The sequence below is a fragment of the Pteropus alecto genome, unplaced genomic scaffold, assembly GCF_000325575.1.
Source record: "Pteropus alecto unplaced genomic scaffold, ASM32557v1 scaffold164, whole genome shotgun sequence".
Classification (NCBI taxonomy): domain Eukaryota; kingdom Metazoa; phylum Chordata; class Mammalia; order Chiroptera; family Pteropodidae; genus Pteropus; species Pteropus alecto.
This window is the reverse complement of record NW_006439568.1, coordinates 16,477,138-16,500,027: the sequence shown is the minus strand read 5'-3', so window position 1 is coordinate 16,500,027 and position 22,890 is coordinate 16,477,138. Positions and strand designations below refer to the sequence as shown.

The 22,890-nt window shown below is 34.3% G+C and overlaps 1 protein-coding gene across 4 annotated transcripts in view; it reads right to left on the bottom strand.

The window, feature by feature from the left end:
* The window catches only part of ANGPT1 (angiopoietin 1), a 232,150-nt gene that overhangs the window by 12,517 nt on the left and 196,743 nt on the right, over window positions 1-22,890 (bottom strand). For all 4 annotated transcript variants that reach the window (XM_025050144.1, XM_015593045.2, XM_006916614.3 and 1 more), the window contains exon 8: window positions 1,506-1,636. In XM_025050144.1, coding sequence (XP_024905912.1) covers window positions 1,506-1,636 — 131 coding nt within the window. The remainder of the gene's footprint in view (window positions 1-1,505; window positions 1,637-22,890) is intronic.

The following is a 22,890-nucleotide window of genomic DNA, read 5'->3' as shown; positions in this document are numbered from 1 at the left end:
AGAAGTTTATTCATTCATTCACTCATGCACCATATCTTTTACTGAGTTCCTAAGGGCAACAATCTACTGTATTAGATGTTAAAATATAATGGTGAACATTAAATTACTTTTGTTTTCCATATGTACAAAGTGGAGATTAGAGTTTCTCTACCTACTTATCTGACAGAGTTGGTTTGGAGTTCAAGTAAGATAGTATAAAAAATAAAACAATATGTAATAATAATAGTACTAATGTCATATTTTAGAAAGAAAAATGTTAGAATTAATTAGTTTTTTCCTTACTAGCATGAAAATATATTTTTTATTGAATAACAAAGAAAGAGAATCAGAACAGTTGAAGGTGTGAGTGATAGCTATTCTGTTAAGACAGAGAAACATCAAAACTGTGAGGAGAAACATTGGGAAAAAAGTTTCCGTTACAGTTTTGTTTGGTGCCAACTCCTGCTTAGCCAGAGCCTATAAAGTTCTTGAGCTACATCATTTGCCAAGAGGATTTAGCTTAGTGCTTCTCAAACTGCAGTCAGTCATGTATCAACTCCACAGTTTTTGCCATATCTATTTATAACTTTTATAAATATATAACTAATATTTTTTCTTTAAATCAATGATTCATTGAATATCAAATGTTGTAAATACATTTAAAAATGTGAACTTGACATTACTCCGTTAAAGAGAAATCTTTAAACTTTCTATAATAGAAGGTAGATATAAAACTCAATATAACGAAAACAAAAACACTTTATTTAATTCCAGGCAGATGCCACCAACTAACCAAGGCCTTGAACCTGTAGATGGAGGTTTTGCTCTTTCTTTGTTAAGAAGGGTCATTATTGGGTAAGTGCTAAGGAAGTGTTACAGATATGCTAACATCACACTAATTCAAATTGAGAACTGCTCTTTTACACAATCAGAACACTGGAAAAATATTGAAGTTTCAAAAAAGACTAACTTTCTTTCCCAATGATACCTTATTTAATGGTATCTCTTATACTAGTTCAAATGTCTTGCGGAGGTTAATAGTATATAATGCGAAGCCCTTGGTATAGCTGGTCTGAATTGCTGATTTTAGATCTAACTATACTTTGTTCTTATTCCATTTCAATAGGATTGTCAATGAACTCCACTACACAGTTGCAAAACATTTTGTAAGACTTTTGTTTTTCCTGTATGCTGAATTCTCAAATTGTTGTTCATTCTACTACAGGTATCATTATGATTATTTTAAAAAAGTAGAGTAACTGGGACTTTAAGAAGCTAAAGAATTTATTTAGGACCAAGCTTAGTGCACCCACTCTTAGATGTTGAGGGAGAAGGCAAACATCTAAATCTGTTAGCAATGTCTTGCAGAAGAACACATGGTAAATTAGTGGGCAAAACAAAATAACCTCTTAAGGACTTACTCTCAAGTTTCCTGACCAAAAGAGCACAGTCTTTTCTCATAGATAAGAAACCTTGAGCCTCAAACCAATGACACCTAACTTAGAGAATGGCTACATAGGACTTACCTCCTGTTAGCATGAGGGCGCATTTGCACATACAGTTGTCATTATCAGCATCTTTAGTGCTGAAATCAGCACCATGTAAGATCAAGCTGCTCTGTTTTCCTGCTGTCCCAGTGTGACCCTTTAAGTACAACCTAGAGTTAAAAAAAAAAAAAAAAAGAGGAAAATAAAGAAAAAAGAAAAAAAAGATAAGTTATTCAAAAGAATAAGAGAACCCATAGGATCAGTTTGCTGAATGTTTGTTTTTTTCATCATTTTCTACCTTCTTTGGACTCAGGCCTTCTAACAAACCACTACAAGACCCAAGCTCTAGAACACCAAAAGGAACGAAGAGAGGGAGAGAGAGAGAGAGAGAGGGAGGGAGGAAGGAAAGAAGAAACCCCAAACTACAGAAAGATTCTACGGCTTGTGTGCTTGCTGTTTATTTCACTATTAATTTTCAAACTCATATGGTTCTCTAACAATGTAGGATCAACAAAAGGAAGATGGATTTATTTTATTATTACAAGTATTAATCTCTAAAAAATGCCTTTTAGAGTGTCACTATCGCATACCACTGTGTTAATTTTGAATACTGGTGTTGTGTTAAACATTATTATTAATAGCAATATGAATAACAATTCTCATTGATCAAGGACTTGCTCTGTGCCAAGTACTCTGCTAAATGCTTTTCTGCTGTTATTAAATTTAATTTTTACATTAAATTCTGTCATATAGGCATCAATATTCCCATTTTGCATAGCAAGGCTTAGAGATGCTAAATAAGCTGGAACTTAGTTGAATTTGTAAAATCCAGATTCTTAATCATTACGCATTCCCTGGACAAATGTTTATTGAGCACATACTCTATTCCAGAAATTGTTCTAACCACATAAGACATAGCAGCAAACAAAACAAACAAACAAAAATCATGCCCTTGAAGGCTTGCATTCTTGTGGTAACCCTAAAATTAAGTTCAAATATCCCAATAGTTTAACTTCAAATATGGCATTCTTCAAGGAACTTACCTTACTCTATAGAAATATTTCTTGGATAAAATCTACATTAACCTAGATCATGGGCTTTCCAACGGTTGTACATATAACAAATCATTTATAAAAAAGGCCTTTTCCCTGGGGCTAGGAACTTGTGCTTTCCACCAGCATCTCAGGGAACTCTTTGCAGACTGTCCAATAAGAACATTTTGAAAGATCTTGGTCTCGAATTTAAAAACTAGTGTACAAATCACAACAGTTGCCTAATGTAGTTCCCTGTCTGATGTCTGAGGATTTCCTGTTGATACTACATGTGGCTTTCACATCCAGCTGGGCACTTTGAATAAATGCAAACTCACTTAGTCCTTCAGTGGCTCCTCGGAGCCCAGGATAACTAAGCTTGGGTCATCGGTAGTGTTGGTTTGATATCAAAGGTCTCTCTGGTCGACTTTACCTCCTACCTCACTCTACCTAACACTCCGCTCCTTTGACCTCATCAAAATCACCACCAATATTCTCTACAAATTCATGTATGTGACCACTTCTGTGCCTACTCATATTTATGAATCCTACCAACACAGAGTATAGTTAGTGGATAATCAATACCTTTGTATGAGTGAGACGTTACGAAGACTTAGGCCAGCTCTGAACAAAATTTTACATTATTATTAAACAGAAAAAAATAAAGATCAATTCATATGTATATACATATATATACATATTCATATATACACATATAAAATTGACTTATATTTGTACCTAAGTAGTAGTATATGTATATGTCTCATTATTGTCTTGTGAGATTTGATATTATTTTTAGCAAATAACAGCACTTATGTATGTGTGTGCCAAAGCATTTTACAAATGTTCTACAGAGACTTTTTGAGTCAGAGCAAAATATACAATAATTAAACCCTCGTCTAGTTTTCTTGGCTTTGGTGATTACTAGAGCTTGTAGTTAACAGTAGGCTACAAGGAAGCTTCTAATGCTGAAGTATCACACACAAGCTTACATGTTAAAACTCTGAAGGGCAGGCTAAAAGTCATTGATGATGCAAGATTGGAGAACTTTTTTGAAGTGTTAATTCACATTTTAGTCTGCAGGCAGCTCATATGGAGGTGGGTTTCACCAGGGAAATGCAGGGGACGGTCACCAATAGGGGTCCTAAGGCACATTACTGGGTAAACTTGCCACCTTCCAGATCTGGTTTGAAGTTTTAATTTGATCACTTTTTCAGTCTCTCAGAGACAAATACACACTCACAAAACTAAGGGAGATGTTTGTTGGGTCAAAATAAGATCATGTGGGGGTCCAGCCCCCTGGTCTCCTTAGAATTTCATACAGAAAGCCAAATTATAGTTAGAAAAGTTGCTTAAACAGTGTACATGGAATCAGAGTCAGAGTAAGATGGATGATTCCAAAATAAAGTAGCTGTGACTGTTAGCCCGACATCTACTCCACTGGGACGAGGTGCGTTTAGCTCACAAGTGCTCTTGGATGAGTAATGCTAACTCCAATTCTGATTCTTGCTTCTCTATGATTTGTGATAATGTTCTTTCTTCTTTCTTAAGATAAGTCAGTACCATTTTCCCTGCAATAGCTTTAAGCTCACTAATAGGAAAACAGACTTTCCAGGACACAACAATTTTCTACAGTGTCTTTTGCAAGCAATTCAGCACAAATGTTCAGCTGACATTAAACGACTTCTATGTGCTAGGGATAGTTTATACTTTTATCTTTTCACATGAGATTATAGTTCAAGACTCATAATATACAATGTTTCCTTTGCATTACCAAGGCAATAAGAATGCATAATTATAGATTTGGGAAGTAGAGAAAAACAAAAAGAAGAAAATAAAAATTAACCCAAATCTCATCTCTGAATATAATTATGCTCGACATTATGGTTTATATACATTTAGTCTTTTCTTTGTTTTCTTCTTCAAAATAGAAAATACTATTTTTTTAAGTATACATATTATATCTGAGCATATTCTTATGAAAATCCCAAATGATGTATAAAAAGTTTTTTCCCCCCACCCCATCTCATCTACCTTTCTAGAGGTAATCACTTATGTCAGTTTTGTACCCTTCAAATCAGTTTCTCCTCATGTATAAATACAAATGAAAACATAGTTTACATGTTTCTTTATAACATGCTTTTTATATATAATTTGATGACTATTTTCTCATGCCATTACTTATTCTTCTCCAGTATTATTTAGAAGCTATTGTATGACTATATCATCAATTGTCATAAGTCTAAGAGTAACTTTATGTATCTCTAAATAAGTATCTAAGTATATATGTTAGGGTTAGAATAAAATCTACAATGTTTTTTCCCCAACTTTCACCTCTACGGACCTCATCAATGATGTATATTAAGGTCTGTGAATACAGACATTTTTCTTAATCTATTTAATCAAGATTTGAAGGTCAGTCTTCTAGTTCTGGCAGCTTTTCTCTGTATTATTGTAGAAGTATTACAACTGACCTCAATGCCTTGAGTCTTGCTCCGACCCCTTCCCTCTAAAATCCATGCTCCATGTAGTTCATTCAAAAACATGCATCTCAACATTCCTCTACTCTGTTTAAAATCTCTGTGTTCTCTCAAACTGTAGAAGATAAAGTTCAAACTCCTTACCGTGGTTTACAGGATTTTGAATATCTATTCCTCTTCCACTTTGTTCCACATACCTCTGCCATCCCCCTCCACCACACACACACCTCTCATGTTGTTATTCCCTGCACACATACATCATCCTCCAGACTTAGCAATCACTTATTCCCTTAAAGCACTGTACACTTATATGTGCTGTCTCTTCTTCTTGGAAGGCCCTTTCCAGCTTTGAATAGTTGCTGAAATCCTATTCATCCTTTAAGATTAATTTCAAGTAAATCTCAAAGAACAGCAGATAGATAACTTTCATAATAACACTTACTGTGTATATTTTAGTTGTGGTTTTACTTATTCTCTCCCATAATAAGCTGTGAGTCCCTTGAGGCATAAACTGTCTTACTCATTTTTGAATCAGCAGAATCCAGAACAGTATCTGATACAGAAGAGGGGCTCAATACTCATTGAATAAATGAATGACAGTCTGCTAAGTAACCAATTTTCAGTAGGCTGAAGGTAGCAAGTAAAAGCAAACTCAAAGATTAATAAACCTAATAATCAAAATATATCTGGCCCATGTTTTCAGAGGGATAGTTTTATATCTCATTTAATTAAGTACTCAAGATCCCACTTCTTGCCATCTTACTTAATAATTACACACACACACACACACACACACACACACACACATTTCTATATCCTTCTTAATATTCTTTCCAGTTCTTTTTTTCATATCATTCTCTTGAAGACTCCAGAATATAAAAACATGTTCGATGTATTACACAAATAGAATAAAGGAAGAAATGCTATGTCTTAATTCCTGTTAATTCTTGTGTTTTATTGAATGATTTATTTGTATTATATGCACAGCAAACTGATACCATAGAATAAACTCAAAATAAAAACATGCTTAAGGTAAATTTTTCAACTAAAATTATTTTTTAAAGAAAAAAGCCTAATAAGGTATAAATATATTTCCTTAAGGTCCTGACCAGATTAAGAATCTTTAAAACAAGAAGCAGAACCAGAGAAGAGTCCTAAAATAGTAAATATAAACATTGAGACATACTGGTTCCTATGATTTAAAAGTAGAAGGGACAAATATTTTGAAGAATAATGAATTATCACTGTACAAGACTGAGTAGAACTTGTAATTAATATACAGGAGTAATCACCTCCCCATATCTATATCCTTAGCATGTTACAGAAGAGATGCTACGCTCCCCTAAGGAACTAGCACCTCAGTGGACAGTTATTCTCTTGCACTGGGAAACAGAGATGACATATCATAAAAATAATTTTTCTCAACATTACTTTAAGAAGTTTACAAATGAGGACAACTATACTACTGTGGAATTTCACAAGGATTCTGGGAGCTACTGTGCAGTCAAGGATGGGTCCTCTGAGCAGTTAAGGAGTTCATTCTTCCTGAGCAGCTATTTAGCTAGTACAGAAGGTCAATTATTGATCCAAAGCCTACAACCACATCTGGTTATTAGATACAGGGAAAGTAGGGGCTAGCCTTTCATCAATGCCAAGAAATTTTTGTAATTAGATAAGAAACATTTAAATTGGGTTCAAACAGAATATTTAGGTGGTTCTCTTTAATAGTGGTTCTGGCTAATTTCTAAAGTCCTTTTGTACATTTAACTATCCATAACTCTCTCTATTTTGCTAACAGTTCTTCCAAATGGACCTCTGCTTTACAAAAGAAAAGTCAATATATAAAAGAGCCAAAGTTAGCTTTGCATTTGACTCTAGTGAAAAAGAACTTGAGGTGTGAGTCATTAGAGAGAAGACTTCCCCCAAAGTAACACCACGGGAATCCTGGACATTTATTTCTTATCTTCAGCCAGTGTAGACATGACTTGCAAGAAGGATGATGTGGTAGCATATAAGAACCAAATGTTATTCCAGAGCAAAGTATTTGACTTAGGTACAAAAATATGGAAGATGCCATAAAATAACAGCAAAACTCTGAAGAATGCAATTAAATGTCACCAAAAAGGCAGCCATAAACTCATGGTTCATCCTTTTAAACCCATTTTTTTCCTAATTAAAGAAAAAACTTATAAGTATCATTTGATCAATGACTGTAAAGAATGTGAGCATGTTTATTTTTTCAATTAGCATCTTAATGGAAAATGAAACAGAAAAATACACATTGAAATCAGTCATGATTATCTAGCCATGCTCGATGAAAATGTAATTTCTCTTTTTCTCTCATTTATAGAAATTCAATGATCAGGGAGGTGCATATATCTTTCTGAGTTAGTGTTTTCATTTTCTTAGATAAATACCCAGAAGTAAAATTGTTGGGCCATATAGTAGTCCTATTTTTAAATTTTTGAGGAATCTCCATACTATTTTCTGTAGTGGCTGCACCAATTTATAATCCCACCAACAATCATGAGTGTTCCTTTTTCTCCACATCTCCATGTTCATTGCAGTACTATTTAAAATAGTCAAGATATGGAAACAACCTAAGTATCTATAGATGGATGAATGGCTAAAGAAGATGTGGTACATATATACAATTAAATATTATTCAGCCATAAATAAGAATAAAATCTTGCATTTGTGACAACATGGATGGGCTATGAGGGTATTGAGCTAAGTGAAATAAGCCAGAAAGAGAACGACAAATACTGTATGGTCTTTCTTATATGTGGAATCTTAAAACAAAACAAAATCGAGCTCATTGATACAGAGAATAGATTGGTGGTTGCCAAAGGTGAGGGTGGGCAGAGGGAGAAATGAGTGAAGGTGGTCAAAAAGTTAAAAAAATTTTAAAAGTTAAAGAAATCTTAATACATAAAAAGCTTAAATCACATTTCTTAATGAATATAAGACAATAGTGAGTTCTGCTATGGAAGAGCAGGCTTCAAAGTACAACTATGTATTCTGCAAGTAATTCTATTACTTTCTTTTCTTTAAAATAGGCAGCCCAATCTCATGCATCCAGTTTCTCACTAATTTTGTCTACTTAAGAGATTGTCATACTTCTCATATTTTTATATTTTCACTGTATTGGGGGTGGGGGTGGGGTGGGCAAGAGTCTCTTTCATTACTCAAGGCAGTGGGAGTTATATGTATGACAAATTGTAGCTTGGCCTCAGCTCTTTTAAACAGTAGACAGACTTTCAGATATCTGAACTTTAATGTCTTACATACTGACAAGCTGAGCAGATTTTATTTTGGCTCTGCTCTTTCCCTTTTCATATGGAACTAGTTTGTCTTTCTCACAATCACTTGAAGAAAACGCAAAATGACCCCCATAGTTCTCTTTCAGACCCTGGTAGCAATGACTCAATTTGACATAGTTTCCCAACATTGCTGCCTTGGTTGCTGCTCCATGGCTGTCTCTCCTTTAACCACCCACCCTTGCCTTGCCACCATGCTGTCAAAAGGGCTGGGCACCTTCCACAAAAAGGGATATCAGAGCATGTCTTTTTGTACTGAGTTTAAATAATACACGTGGCATCTCTGATGAAAATAAAGAATATTTCTCTGGTCAATGTACATTAAAGAAGAGTTGCCTTACTGTAGACTTCTAGCAAGATTAGCATTTGTTTAGCACTACGAAGACATCATTGGGAGGTGTACAAATAATTAGTATTGGATAAAAAGGGCATGGGGAAAATCCAGGAGATGCTAAACTGCTCAAAAAGTTAGTGGAAGAGATTAGTTTTGGGGCTGTGGAGATGAACAAGGAGAATATTTTCAATAAAAAGTTTTGAAATTCATAGCACAATTAAGATGTGTGGTTATCTAACATTAAAAAAAAAATAAAAGATAAGAAAGAAAGGAGATTCCATCAGTTATTGGAATGTGTCGGAAGCATCAAGTAAAAACAAAGACAATAAATTTATTTCGATACTAAACATTTAAGGTAGATTTTTGTTCCTTTATTCTCTTAGTATTTAAAGCTGAAATTCTTTGTTTTCATGAAATGCTTCCCCCACCTCATTATTCAGAGTTCTACAGTGAAAATTACTAGAACTGAAAGCCTTGAGATAAAGGTATAAATTTATCTTAGCACAAGAGGAGACGTGAGCCTTAAATTAGACTTTGCTAACATATTAAAATTATATCATCTAGCTAAATAATATTTTCTAATTTTTTTTTTCAAAATAATATCTTCAAGGGGAACATTTTGTTCTCTTTAGCTTCAGGACTGTCCAAGTGCATCCTGTGCTTATAAATGACCAGAGCTTTACTGAACTGACCCCTTTTTCCCTATCTTCACAAGTCCAAAATCAGTCATTCTTCAAGACAAGCTCAAATATTATACAAGAAGTATTCTCTCTTCTTTCTCCTCTAAACTGTCATTGCACAAATAAACTGTTTCGCTTATAGCTACTCTCTTTTTATCTACTGTACTATTATTATTTATATATGTGCCTTTTCTTCCTCACCAGACTGTTAAACTCTTAATAAGAAGTATTCATTTTTGTGAATGCCAGATACTACATACATAACAGGCATTCAATAAATATTTATTGAGTTGATTATGAACTAAGAGTTCAAATTGATTAGAATTTAAGTTTTATTTATCTCAAGAGACGGTTCATATGTAGTATCATTTTAATTATAATAATACAATTATGGTTTACAATTCAAGCCCTATGGGCATTTTTTCCTGATTTAAAATATGTTCAATATTAATGACCTAATGGTCTACTCGAATCATGTTGGGACCCTGCTATAATGAGGATGGAACTAGTTTGTTGCTGCCAAAAGACATGTGAAGGAATCACTCAGAGAATAACCCATTCCAATAAATACTAGGGTGTCGATGTGAGAAATGAGAACATCAAGTTTTACAAAAAGACCTATATCTATACATGTGTCCATTCTATTGCATAATTCCCTCCAGAACCTAGACATTCATGTAAAAAATCTGTTTTAAAAGCTTTATCTTCCTTGTTAGAGGAGAAAGGGTTTGTTTTCCAATGTTGAATCTTAGGACAGTGATTTTTGTTGGAGGAGGCTCTAAGTCTGTGTTATGATGTGCAACACTGTTTTTTTCATATGCTGGAGATAAATCCTGTTACTCCATCATCCATAAGTAAATAGAATTATTTACTTATTTGCAAGAGCCTGTCAATGAGTATGTAAGAAAATAGTAGTACAATATATGAAGCAAAGTCAATGCACCTATGAAAAAATGAGTAAATAAATGCCTATAAAAGACAGTTGTATGACAATGATCTACACGTATGTAGATATAAATCTATGAGTAGTAGAAAAAGTTCAAAAGAAAAGAGGGTGTGAGTAGAAAGATTAGAAAACAATAATGCACAATTTGACTAATCGAGAAGTAAGGATATAATAAAGATTTATAAATACAAAAAAAAAAAGACATAAAAATAAGCAGATATAGGTGATTTGGCAAAAAGTAAGTATAAATGAAGGAAATAACTGACAATAAAGTCATTACCCAAAATTCTTCCTTTTTTTCCTTCCACTCTCCACTCTCCACAAAAATAGATAGATGATAGATAGATAGATAGATAGATAGATAGATAGATAGATAGATAGATAATAAAAAGCATTAGCTTCAGAAGAGTAAGACTGTCATATACATTTCAGTCTCGAGAGACAGAACAATGGAACAGAGTTTAGAGCTTGACTGTCTGAGCTTGCAACCTAGCTCTTCCCTTTCTGATACTCATTTGTCTCATCTGGGAAATAGTTCAAAGAACAGTAATGTACTTCTAACATTGTGAATATTAAATGAGGTAATAAAGTCCTTACAAAGACAGTCACATGTAGATTAATACTTGATGAATATTAATTAAAAAAATAAAGAAACCAAACTCCCCTAACCAATAACCATAAAATACATAGTAGCTCAGTAAACATGAGTTATATGAATGACCTAATCTAAATTAAACAAGTATCAATGTGAATGACGTTGATAGACATACATAACCATAATGTGAGTGATGCAAATAATGAGATAGAGATGCAGCTAATTAAGACATGCATGTAGGCAATAAACTAGAGAAATTAAATATGAAAAAGACCAATTTTCTCAAATCCATGAGGCCCTATTTTCTTTGAAAGTTTTTTTTTTTTCTATTTTATATAGAGAAAGCAAATACCAAGTACAAAGAACTAGGAACTAAAATGCTGTTTGCTGACCGACTACCTAGTGTAATGTCTACTTTATTTCAAATTCAGATACCTGAATAACAATCCTTTAATTCAAATGTTTATTCTTTAATAAATTAAAATTCCAGTCTTTTGAGAACCCTAGATTTTTCTTGCCAGGTAATAGGTGCTTTATTGGCTGAATACAGCATGTGCCCTTTTTCTCTTTTTTACCCATAGTTGATACTGGGAAAAAATTCCTGAAAAGATCACCCACGCCAACCTTCTTTTGATTCTCATCTCTATTTCCTGAAAGCTTTCTTTATCACATTGCATCTTATCTGGCATCATTTGTTCTCAGATGGAATTGGATAATTGGGGAACTACCAGAATTTGTATACATTAACCTCATTATTATGCTAAGAAGGATTGATTACACTATCTTATTTGTTACTTAAGCCTCAGATGCCCCAAGGTAGCTATGTTATAAAAGTGTGAAAAAAATGCTTGAGATAGCAAGCATCATGGAAATCTGTGCTGCAATTAAAAAAGATAAATTTCCAGCGTTAAAGAAAAGTTCAGCCCAAATAGTGAGAAATTTCAGAAAAATCCAGTTTCATTCATCTTCTAGTTCTGTTATGGTTATTTTATGTATTAGCTTTGTTATACATGTATATATTTCATCTATTTAATTTTTCATCTATTTAAGTTTTGAAGGCATACATTTTGATGTCCCTCCCTTGACTCATAAACATTAGTATCACGCAGAACTTTGATAAGAATGAGTTCATCAGCCACCTAGGTCTCCTCCAACCCTAGACACTAGGAACATTGTTAGCAGTGACCTTAGTTTCAAAAGTCAGTAAAATACAGTTCTCAGTGTTTCTCAATGACATGAAAATCACACATGCTTAAAACTCATGACAAATTCTTCCTCCAAAGAAATTACCGAATTTACATACTGTTATCTTTGAGTGCCTTTGCATAGTGCTGAGAGAATACATTCTAGTCTGCAAATTAAAATAAATGAAACAAAACCTATTTTCATAAAATCTGTGACAATGAATTCACACTTCCCAAAGTTCAGAAATATGTGCTGTAGTGATTCTGTTTTTAGTTCTAAATAAAATATAGTTCTTCCAGTATCCCTTTCTTTTTCTAAGAATACATTTTAAAAATTTTAGTGCCTAAATGAATTACATGGTGATAAGACCCCTGTAAAAAATACAGATGGTCCCTTAAACATATTTCCATTCTCTTGGCGTCATATGTGGCTGACAGAGTCAGCTCTGAGTGAGCAGCTCACTGACCAGACCCTCCTCTGGTGCCTAAAAGACCAGGCTGATGGCCATCTCAAAGAGTTTATGAGTTTGCTTTTTTACTAAAAATTAAGTCAAGTCCTTGTAAAACTTGTGATTGAAATTGGTGTTGTTTTTTAGTATAAACAAGTTCAAGGGAGGCAGCTTCCTTCTCATTTTTATTTCTGTTTAAAGAAGCAAGAAACTTTCTTTCTAGTATCTCCCAGGGTAAGACAGAGAGAAAAGGGTGAGCAGAATGTTGAAAACCATTGAGAGGTATTGTCGGAGGTTTTTTTGCAAAGAGGAAATACTTGTTCTCGTTGTATTTGAACAATGTGTTGTTTAAGTTCTACAAATAAGGCTCCAGTGTGAATAAGTAGACTCTTTTGTTGACCAAAATCATTATGTGGGGCTTATTTCTCCCCACAATTAGTATATGATAGAGTCCAAAATCCTTATCATGGAATATGGCCGTCTATTTTCTACAGCACAGAGAACATAACCAGATGCTTCTATTCTCTAGCTAAGACAGGCTCTCTCCCACTCCTAGGTTTTTTTTGCTCCTTCTAGCTAGAATATTAAGACCCTCCTCCTTTTGGCACCATCTTCCAGACCTCCCTCACAAACACTTACTTGTATTTGACAAATCCTTAAGGATTTCCTCTAGGAAGGCTTTTTTGAACCTCATTTACTCTCATCCAATGGACCCCATCCATCCTCAACCCCAGTCAATTAACCACTTTTCTTTGGTGCCCAACTATAGCCTAATTCCAAGGGTCCTTACCCAGAGCATGGAGTTGAATCGCACACAAATATAAGCAAAATTTTGTTTTCTTCATTTATTCTAGGGAGAGGCTCCATAGTGCTATCAATTTTTTTAAAAAGGCCCATGATTCCAAACAAAACTAAACAAAACAACAACAAAAAATAAAACTCAAGCAGGCGTGCTAAAACATTTTGTAGCTAAAAGTTCTGTTCCAAGCCAACTATCCCATGTTTTCTTGCATCTCCTTGACTCTTGGCCGGACAAGACCAGCAAGCACAGTGTCTCCTTTCAGTGTCATTAAAGTGTTATTTCTGCATTGGCATCACCTGTGTATACTTGGTAGGATTGTTATATCTAGGTCCTAGTGCAGGATCAGGATCTCTGAATGTGTGACTCAAAAATCTGCACTCTAAACAAACACCCTCATTGACTGTATGAACCCTCAAGTTTGGACTGAATAATACCAAGGGAATAGTAGCAACATGATAAATGTTTGGTGGCTGGCTGGCCAGCTGGATAACGAATGAATGCAGTCCCTGGTTTCAAAACAATTATAACAACTTTTAAGAAAGTAATTTTAGTGAAGTTATATAAATTAAAGTGAAACTATATCCAGTTAAGAGAGGGATAAAATAATATGGATTAACAAGCCAAGAAAATATTGACTTAATGTCTCTAATTATCAGCATGTTTTCTAGGTTAGGGGATGTTAAAGAATTGTATAATATTCAGATGTAATTTTTCTGCTAAGAACACTACGTGTACTTTAAAAATCAGATTATAAATAGACAGAAACTATTCATTTGATCTTTAATCATATCTGTTATTTTTCAGGCATAGTTAATTAAAATAATTATTTTATAACAATTATGTGACCTCCAGTTGTTTATATAATGAACATCTAGAAAATTTTTTCTGGAATTGATCATGAGGGTATGTGAGAAAAAAGAAGTTGTTTTTCATTTATGGCCTAAAAATGAATTAGACCAAAATTATTCTTTATCCAGCTGTTTATTTGAGCTTCTGAGGCACGTAATAAAATAGTACTTTTGATTATTTTAATAGAGAATGAACAGGTCAGCATAAATATTGGTATTTGTGATGTTTGTGCCAAAAGAGACATACTTAACCACTGCAAATATTCAGAATGGAGTAAATACTTAAATTAGTTAAAGTTGCATATTATGATGCTACTATGAACACAGAGTTTGCAGTTGATGCATCTAGTCTTGATACTTAGCATAATTATTTAAAATGTTTTGTGATGTTTATAGTGGAAATGGATAAAGGGTTTTATAAAAGAAATAAATCATCTAGAGAGAAAAGGCATTGCTCAAGTAAATTATAGGAAAATTAATATTTTATATTGTTATTTTCATAATTTTGAAATTTTTACTTAAAAATATGATGAACTAAATCTTATACTTTCTGATAAGCTCTGTTATTCACCCATGAGTTTTGTGAAATCAAAATTTACTCTCACCTAGTGGAGCTATCACTAGGCAGAGTACTTAGACCTTGTAACCCAAAACTACTTATCGGTGACGGTAACATAGCATCCTTTTCCAGATTCAGTCAGTCTAGGGAAAAGGTGTGTGTCTATCTTATTAATATTTTGTTTTGTTTCCTTGGCATGATACAATATAGAAATTCTTGCATATTTAATGTGGGTAAAGAAAATAAACCAAAGAGCCAGCAGTTGAATAGATCAGGAAAATAAGCCTCATCCCAGCAATAATCTAAGAAACTAAAGGACAGAGCATTTTATTAAAATTCTTTCATGAAAACTATAATAATCAGACATTATATACCATAAAACTCTGGGGACAGAAATTTTGACTTGCTGGTCTCTGAATTTTTGGCATCTATGTCAAAATCAGCTATGTCTGTTGAATGCATAAAAATATCTTTGTTGATATGTTTTTCACATATTTATTAGAAAGTGCTTCTCCAGACATATACTAAACATTTTGGAAAGATCCCTGCGGCAGTCCGATAACAACGAAGAGCCAGTTATGACCCAGCGTAATGAATGAGGACTCAGATAAAGATATGCACAGAGCCCAGGGAGAGCACACAGAAGGAGCCTTACCCAATCTGAAAGAGCAGAGCTCTATAGACCGAGCTAAGTCTTAAAAAATAAAGAGAATCAAGTCAGGCAAAGAAGTTAAGCTCTTGAATAACAAAGGTTGAGTTCTGTGAGGTTTCGTTTCATCCACAATGTCTTACACATTGTTGTTGCTCATATTTAATGAACAGAGTAATTAAACATTGATTGAGATGCGGTAACAGACCATTTTAGATGGTTTTCCTTCAGAGGCTGTCACTAGTTGCCAGTGCAGTCTTCCCGATATTACTAGTTGTCTAGCTCTCTTTCGCTCTTAGTATCATGCTTTGTCATTACTCCATTACACTCTATGCTTAAGCCTTTACATATACTATTTCCACTCTATCTCCAATTCTAAACCATTTCTCCAGCTAGTTCTAATTTTCCCTTTTTATATTAACTTAGACTACCCCTCAGAAGCCCTCCCAACTTCTCCAAATTGGTTAGGTCCTGCTATTCATGCCATATTTGTCTTTATTAGCAAGCTGACTATGTTCATGGCATTGTAACTGCCTGTCTGCCTCCCCCCACCCCTATTCCATCACGTGTATATACATGCATGAACATACACATATGTGACTATGCTGAAATCTCTGTGGACATTTTATTTTAGGATAACACATAATAAAAAAATAACAAACATTTCATTCATTGAAGATACAGCTTTCATATTTTCAGGGTGAATAGCACTAAGAGGACTCAGAACAGTGGATCACATGACATCTCCCTAGACTACTTCCTGGAGGCAGTGCTAACTGGCAGTGCTAACTAGGACAGCGATCGTCTGAGTCCCACTCAGCATTACTCATTCTGGATCAGGAATCTTCTGGGAATCTGTGGACCTAACAGCACTGGGGCATTTGTTTTCGTCAACTTTGAAAAATACAAGACTCTAGAGATTTATATTAATCTCCATTAAAGTAAAGAGATTTTTCTGACCCATAGAAATCCTGAAAAAGGTAAAAAGTGACTTAGTAAGACCATACCTCTTTCTTCTTGAATATGTCGTCTCAGTCAAGGAGTATAAAATATAAATTTTGTTGAATAAAACAATTTTTTTCTCTGTTTTATGATGTAAATGCAACAAAAATTAATAGTCTCAATAAGAATAATACACCTCCCAAATTGGAGAAATTATTTAAAAATACAATACAACTACTTAAAACTCTGAGTTTGATGCTGGGCTAAAAAGTCCAAGTGGGTAGAAACTGCCAGGAGATTCCCTATATATACTTTCTCTACCTTGATCAATCCAAGAATGCTGTAAAAAATAACTTTCCTCTCAGCATCTCAGCATTTCAACACATCTGCTACTGGTTCCAGCCAGGACCATGGAGCCCAGAGGATCAGATGAATGAAAAATATTTCACTGAAAAGAGTGAAGCAAGTTTTGTAATACCTACAAAAATGCACAGTTTAAATTTACATGGGAGGTTCAAGAGAATTCCTTTCAATCCACACTAATTTGTTTTGTCCTTGAAATACATAGAAAACATAGAGATACTTTAATGATTAAAATAAAAAAAAGGACTGAAGGTATCTCCAACAAATAACATAGAGATAAAATGTGAAAAATATTTCCAAATTATGCATTATAAATATTAACGTAAGATTATAACTGTAATGTAAGGTGTTCATTATAAATGGTTAAACATTATCAAACAGACTTTACTAAAAACAAATATTCTATTAGTTAAAAGGAGGGGTTATCTTTAAGCTTGTCATTATACTATCTGTAATAAAAATTTACTAATCAAGTTAATAAATACTACAAAAGAATTAACTTCAGGGCATAACTGTAACCAAAATCTGAAAATAATTAACATGCAGAATCACTTTATCTAATAAAATATGTGCCTTTCTAACAAATTTAGAAATTTTTAATGTGATTTTCTTTTTCTTTTTCTTTTTAGACTTGAAAGTAGTATAACTAAATTTATCTCTTATTGGCACTGTTGCAGAATTGTTGCAAAATCAGAACAGCAAGAATCCAAGCATCACCAAGCATAGAGTTAGAGAACTCAGGTTTATTATGCCAGCAGTCCCAGAAGAGATGGTGCTCTGGAGATCTGGGCCCCAAGCTCAGGGGTAACCTTACTTTTATAGGGTTTATCCATGCAGTTACATTTGGCCATTGGTTAATTTGTCTCAGGCAATTACAAAGAGTTACAAAGTGCTGGAGTTGCTATGGGCTACAGGAAGTTACAAAGAGTTACAAAGTGCAAGGTTTTCAGACAGGAGCTCAGGCAATACATCTGATATCTAGACAGAACAAGCAAAAAGGAGGATGAGTCTTTCATTAATTTTGAGGTCACCCTGCCCTTTGGCCTATGGGGCAAGCATATCTACAGAAGGAGAACAAAGAGATGATTATAAGGTTAGCCATTTGAGTGAAAAATTCCTCTTCAGCATCACTTTACATTTTTAATTATGATAATATGATACAATGGTTTTTAAACTGTGCTCTACAAATATATGAGGCATTAGCAAGGGGAGGGCCAAACAAATATTGTACTAGGCCCCACAACCTCTTCAACCAAAATAGATTGGTTTTATGTGTTTTATACATTATGTTTTGTAAGAACTTTATGTAAGAGACTACATACTCCATTGCAAAAACAGAAGCAAAAAAATAAAACCTTAACAAGTGAATAAAACTTAACCTAACTGAAAATGGGACAAATTAACCTTTTGCCTCTTTGGATTTGATAGAATGGGAAGGACATGATATTGGTTACATAGCATTCTTATCAAAAAGATCTAATTTGGATCTTATCACAAGTAAATAATCATACAAATTCAGAAATAAATATTTCTGAGGAAAACTGACCTGCTTTCTTCAAAAATATGAATGGTGGGTATAGAGTGGACTATTCTAGGTAAAAGGTAATTAAAAAGTCTACAGATGCAATAAGTGAAGCTAGATTAAGTCCTGAATCCGAATAAATAAATAGATCAGTAAAATTTATTTTGGGGACAGTGTTGAGGTGGATTATATAGTTATATAATTAAAGTTTTCATTGAATCAATTGTAAATTTGTTGAGTATAATAAAATTGAATTATAAATATCTAAATATCTTTCATAGTTGCACAAAATTTGAGTTTGTCCAATACAAAGTATGTTTGCATGCTCTCTTTGAATATGTCCCTATAACAGAATGACACAGATGATAGGAGAGAGAATATTATTCCCACTTAAAGATAAAAAATTTGAGTATAAAAGTAATAGGTGATTTGCTCAAGGTATAGCTACATTGTGCTAGGGTCCCCTTGGTTAGCCTGGGAACTATGTTTCCCAGAATCTCTTTCTTCGTATGGCTCCAAGTTAGAAACCAGATTTCACTATTTAATAGCTAACGCATCTTCTGATTTCTATTCCAGAGCTCTTCCCAGTAGATCATAGCATTTCTCTGATCTCACAAATAATCTGTTATTTTTTAAAGCATTTGTTTGGGTGATGGTGTTTATGCTTTTTTTTTACTCTTTTTTTTTTTTCATAAGAAGTAAAAAGTTTCTGTAAGCCCTAAACCAATGGAAACTCTTATCGAAATATTTTTTTTTTTTAACTCTACTGGGACCGGCAAAGTTTTTATAAGAAGTAAAAAGTTGCTGTAAGCCCTAAACCAATGGAAACTCTTATTAACGAGATCAAAATGTAATCACTTATCAAAGAATTGAAGGGCCATAAAATAAAAAAGAACTGTATACATAAAGGTAATTCTATCCTAGAAATAACTTCTGAGCTTCAAAAAGCTTTACAAATAATTTATAAGACAGAAAATTTAGAACTAGAGAGATGAGATAATGTGTCCATTACCATTCAGATTATTAAAGACAGAAATGGGATTAGAAGAAACATTTTATCTCTTAGAATATATGCTTTGAGTATATTTAATTTTAGAAATTAGCTGACGGATTTCCCTTTATTGAGAGATGACCATATAGTGGGCAGTTATTAGATCAAAACTCAAATCTTTACTTCTGCTCATATTAGTACCTGTGACCTTGTGCAAAGTACAATACCTCAGTTTGCTCAAGTGGAAACAGAATGTCTGGTGCACAGTAAGTGTTAACCAAATATTAGCTATTAACTGTCAGTTAACAAGTTGGCTAATTTAGATATATATTTTGAATTTTGATAAAAATGGTTCCTAACCTCTAGAAGCTTAGATACAGTGGAAAGAACACACACACAGACACATGTGCACACACGCATGCACATGCACACACATTTATTTAAGAAAAAAACACTTGTTAATGACTTTATTTACTGAATAGTTAGCCACAGAATGTTATAGACGTATGGTTGCACAGAACATCTCAATTAGCCTGAGAGTGAGAGTGATGCATTTCTCTGGGAAGTCAGTGTAGGGAGACACACAAGGGAGTGCTCTTAGGATCAATCCACATGACAAAGTGAAGAAAGCAGTGTTGAGTAGAGAGACAAGTGGGGCTCGCATGCAGTCACAGTAAGACCCTCAGCTCATCTGAAATGGAATTCTGGACCCTGGATGGCCCTTCAGAATTACTCCGAATTGGGGCAAGGAGATCTTTATATACTCCTACACTGACCAGTTATTGGATGCAATGTGCCTGCAGGAAGGAGCAGTGACTTTGGGTGATATGACTCTCTTCAGCCATAGGCAATAAATGCCCAGGCAGAGTACCTTGGCAACAAGTCATTAGCCAGCAACATTTCCAGCAGGTGGGGGAAGGAGTACTTCAGCTCTGAAGGGGGCCATGAGTCAGCACAACATAGTATTTCCCATAGCAAGTATCAGGGAAGACTTCCTGGAATAAAGGAGACTCTTAAAGATTTAGAAAATTTATCCAAATTTGGGTTTATGTGTATAGAGTAAGGATATGACATAAACAAAGGCATGGAAGGTTTAAGAAAATTATAAGTAATTAATGGAACATAATTATAATGAGGAAGGGTTGAGGGGAGAGTCTAATAGAAATAGCTGAATATGTAGATAGCAGCCAGGTCATGAAGAGTTTTAAGCAGAAGGCTTTAACCTATAGATATTTGAACATTGTGGAAACAAATGAAGAACAAAGACCAAGTCAGATTGTTTTAGAAAAACCATCCCACAATAGTGTGGAAGATATATTTGAGAGTATCAAAATTGGAGGTAGGCAGGCTTTTATAATAGTAGTCCAGGTGTTAGATGACGAGAATCTGGATAATACTAACTCTTTAGAGGAAATATTTACTATTTCACATTGAATGCATGTTATTTCAGATGATGTGTTCATCATGACACTCTTACATTATTGTTTTTTCTTATTTATATTCTCCTGGGTTCTATAGATTTTATTTTCTATCTGAGAAAATCATTTGGAATTTCCTTAGAGGATAAAAAGAAAATATGTGCATTACATATACATTTGTAAGTTTATCTATCCATCCACAACACTTACTTTTAATCAATATGTGTCTAGAACATGAGAAAGATTTTTAAAATTAGCTTTATACATATGGCACAGCTATAGCAAGAGTTTTAAAATGCAATTTCTGTTAAGATAGAATATTAAAAATGAAACTCTCAAAGAACTTCTGAATATGACTTGAAAGAAGAAAAAGTATAAAACAAAAATCTAGCATGAATCCCATAGTTTTGATTTTAGTTGGAATTTAGTTGAATTTGAGCAGGTCAGTTGATCAAAGTCTCAGTTTCTTAATCTTTAAAATGTGTCTAATAATACCTACCTGAAAAAGTCACTGTCAGGACTAAATGATTAAAGTGTTAAAAATCATTTCATAGATTATAAAATACTATACGAGTGTCAGCATTAATACTTTTAACAATGTATCACAACGAGGCATCCTAATTAAGAGGGAAGAGCAGTGAGTGGAGGAGAAGCACTCGGAGGCAAAGCGGGACATCTGGAGTTGTAACTGCGAGCCGCGTGCGGCGCTACTGAATCAGACCTGGCATGAGCGAGTGATGACACAGGTGGAGGGGGAAGTCACCAGGGTAGCTTCCCTTTCCAAGCTTCTGTTTGCTTTTCTTTGAAAGAGTGAATAACACCATTTCATAGTATGATTATTTTAACTAAGCTTTCACTAAGCATCATGTTTTAATGAGTTCTAATTTCCCATTCGATGCCAACATGAGTCTTAATACTTAACTGCATGAGAAGGCGATGATGACAGAACTATTTTCTTCTGGATCTTGGCAGGGAAGAGGCCCAGAGTCACTACCATTATTGCAGCAGCATTATTGAGTAGAAACCACACCGAACCAGGTAGGAATCAAACATTCTCTATTTAAGTCTTTCTCCCTCCCTGGGCTAAATATTGCCTATTTCTGGACCTCAGCTTTGTTTTCATTAAAGCCAGAGGTTTAGAATTAAATTATTAAGTTCCTTCTGGATTTACAGTTCTGATTATCAAGGTTCAAAGTACTCTCAAGAAAGAAAAATGGGATCGAAGGGTATATGCCCACTCTAGCTGGGAGACTTATTTTTTGATAACAGATCTGCATCATATGGGTGAAGATCAGAGTCACACAGATGTTGAAGGAACAGGAAATGCTCAGTGAGAGCAGTGGGCACCACGGTGGCGGAGCAAGCGCTCCTTCCTTACATTGATGCCAGAACGATATTTATATCACGCACCCTGAAGTCTACCTCAGATGCCCGCAATCCTCCTAAACCTGCCCAAACACTCTTTGTCCCCTTAATACCATTCTACCCTCGCAAACACATGCATGCATGCGCGCGGGCACACGCGTGCACACACACACACACACACACACACACACAAGAACTGAGGGACATTTTGGAAAGAAACCAAAGAAAATTCTTCAGGAGCCTAGAAAAAGACTAGACTAATTATTTGCTAGTCCTATTGTCAGGCCGTCTGATATTAGCCAAGTTTCATATAGTTTCAAGTTTCAGGTCAAAACATTTACATAAGAGTACCCCTGATGTTTTACAGTGGTTTTTCTTGTTATAAAACTCTCAAAATATTGACCTCCTTGGAAACATTTCTTCTTACACTCCATTGCATTTTATAAATGTCTCTTCTTTGGTTTCTTGAGTTGCCATTATGTACAACCTCATGCCCCTACCCCCACCCCATGAGACTATGAACTCTTTAGATCTATTTCTCATTCTCTGTTGTGGTGACATCATCACTGTTTGTTAAGAAAATGATTATTATGTCTCCAAGGATCCAATCTCATACATAACCCACTAAAATAAAATGGAATGTGTTCATGAAAAAGTTGTAGATTTAAAGTCCTAAAGACTGGTATATATCAAAAAGACAAATAAGCAGCCAAAACAGTTGACTATGAGGAGATGGCCACACAGGTTGGAAAAAAAGAAAAACCAGAAGGCTTTTGTTACTGTCACTGCATTTTCCTTGCAGCAATGTGATAATCTTTTAATGCACACAATTGTGTTTCCATTACCGATATAGAGTAGCCACACTATCGAGAGTTTAAAATTATTGCCACTATAATTTACTGATTAAGAAACTGAGGCACACACAGTTAGTAAGACCTGCTATGTG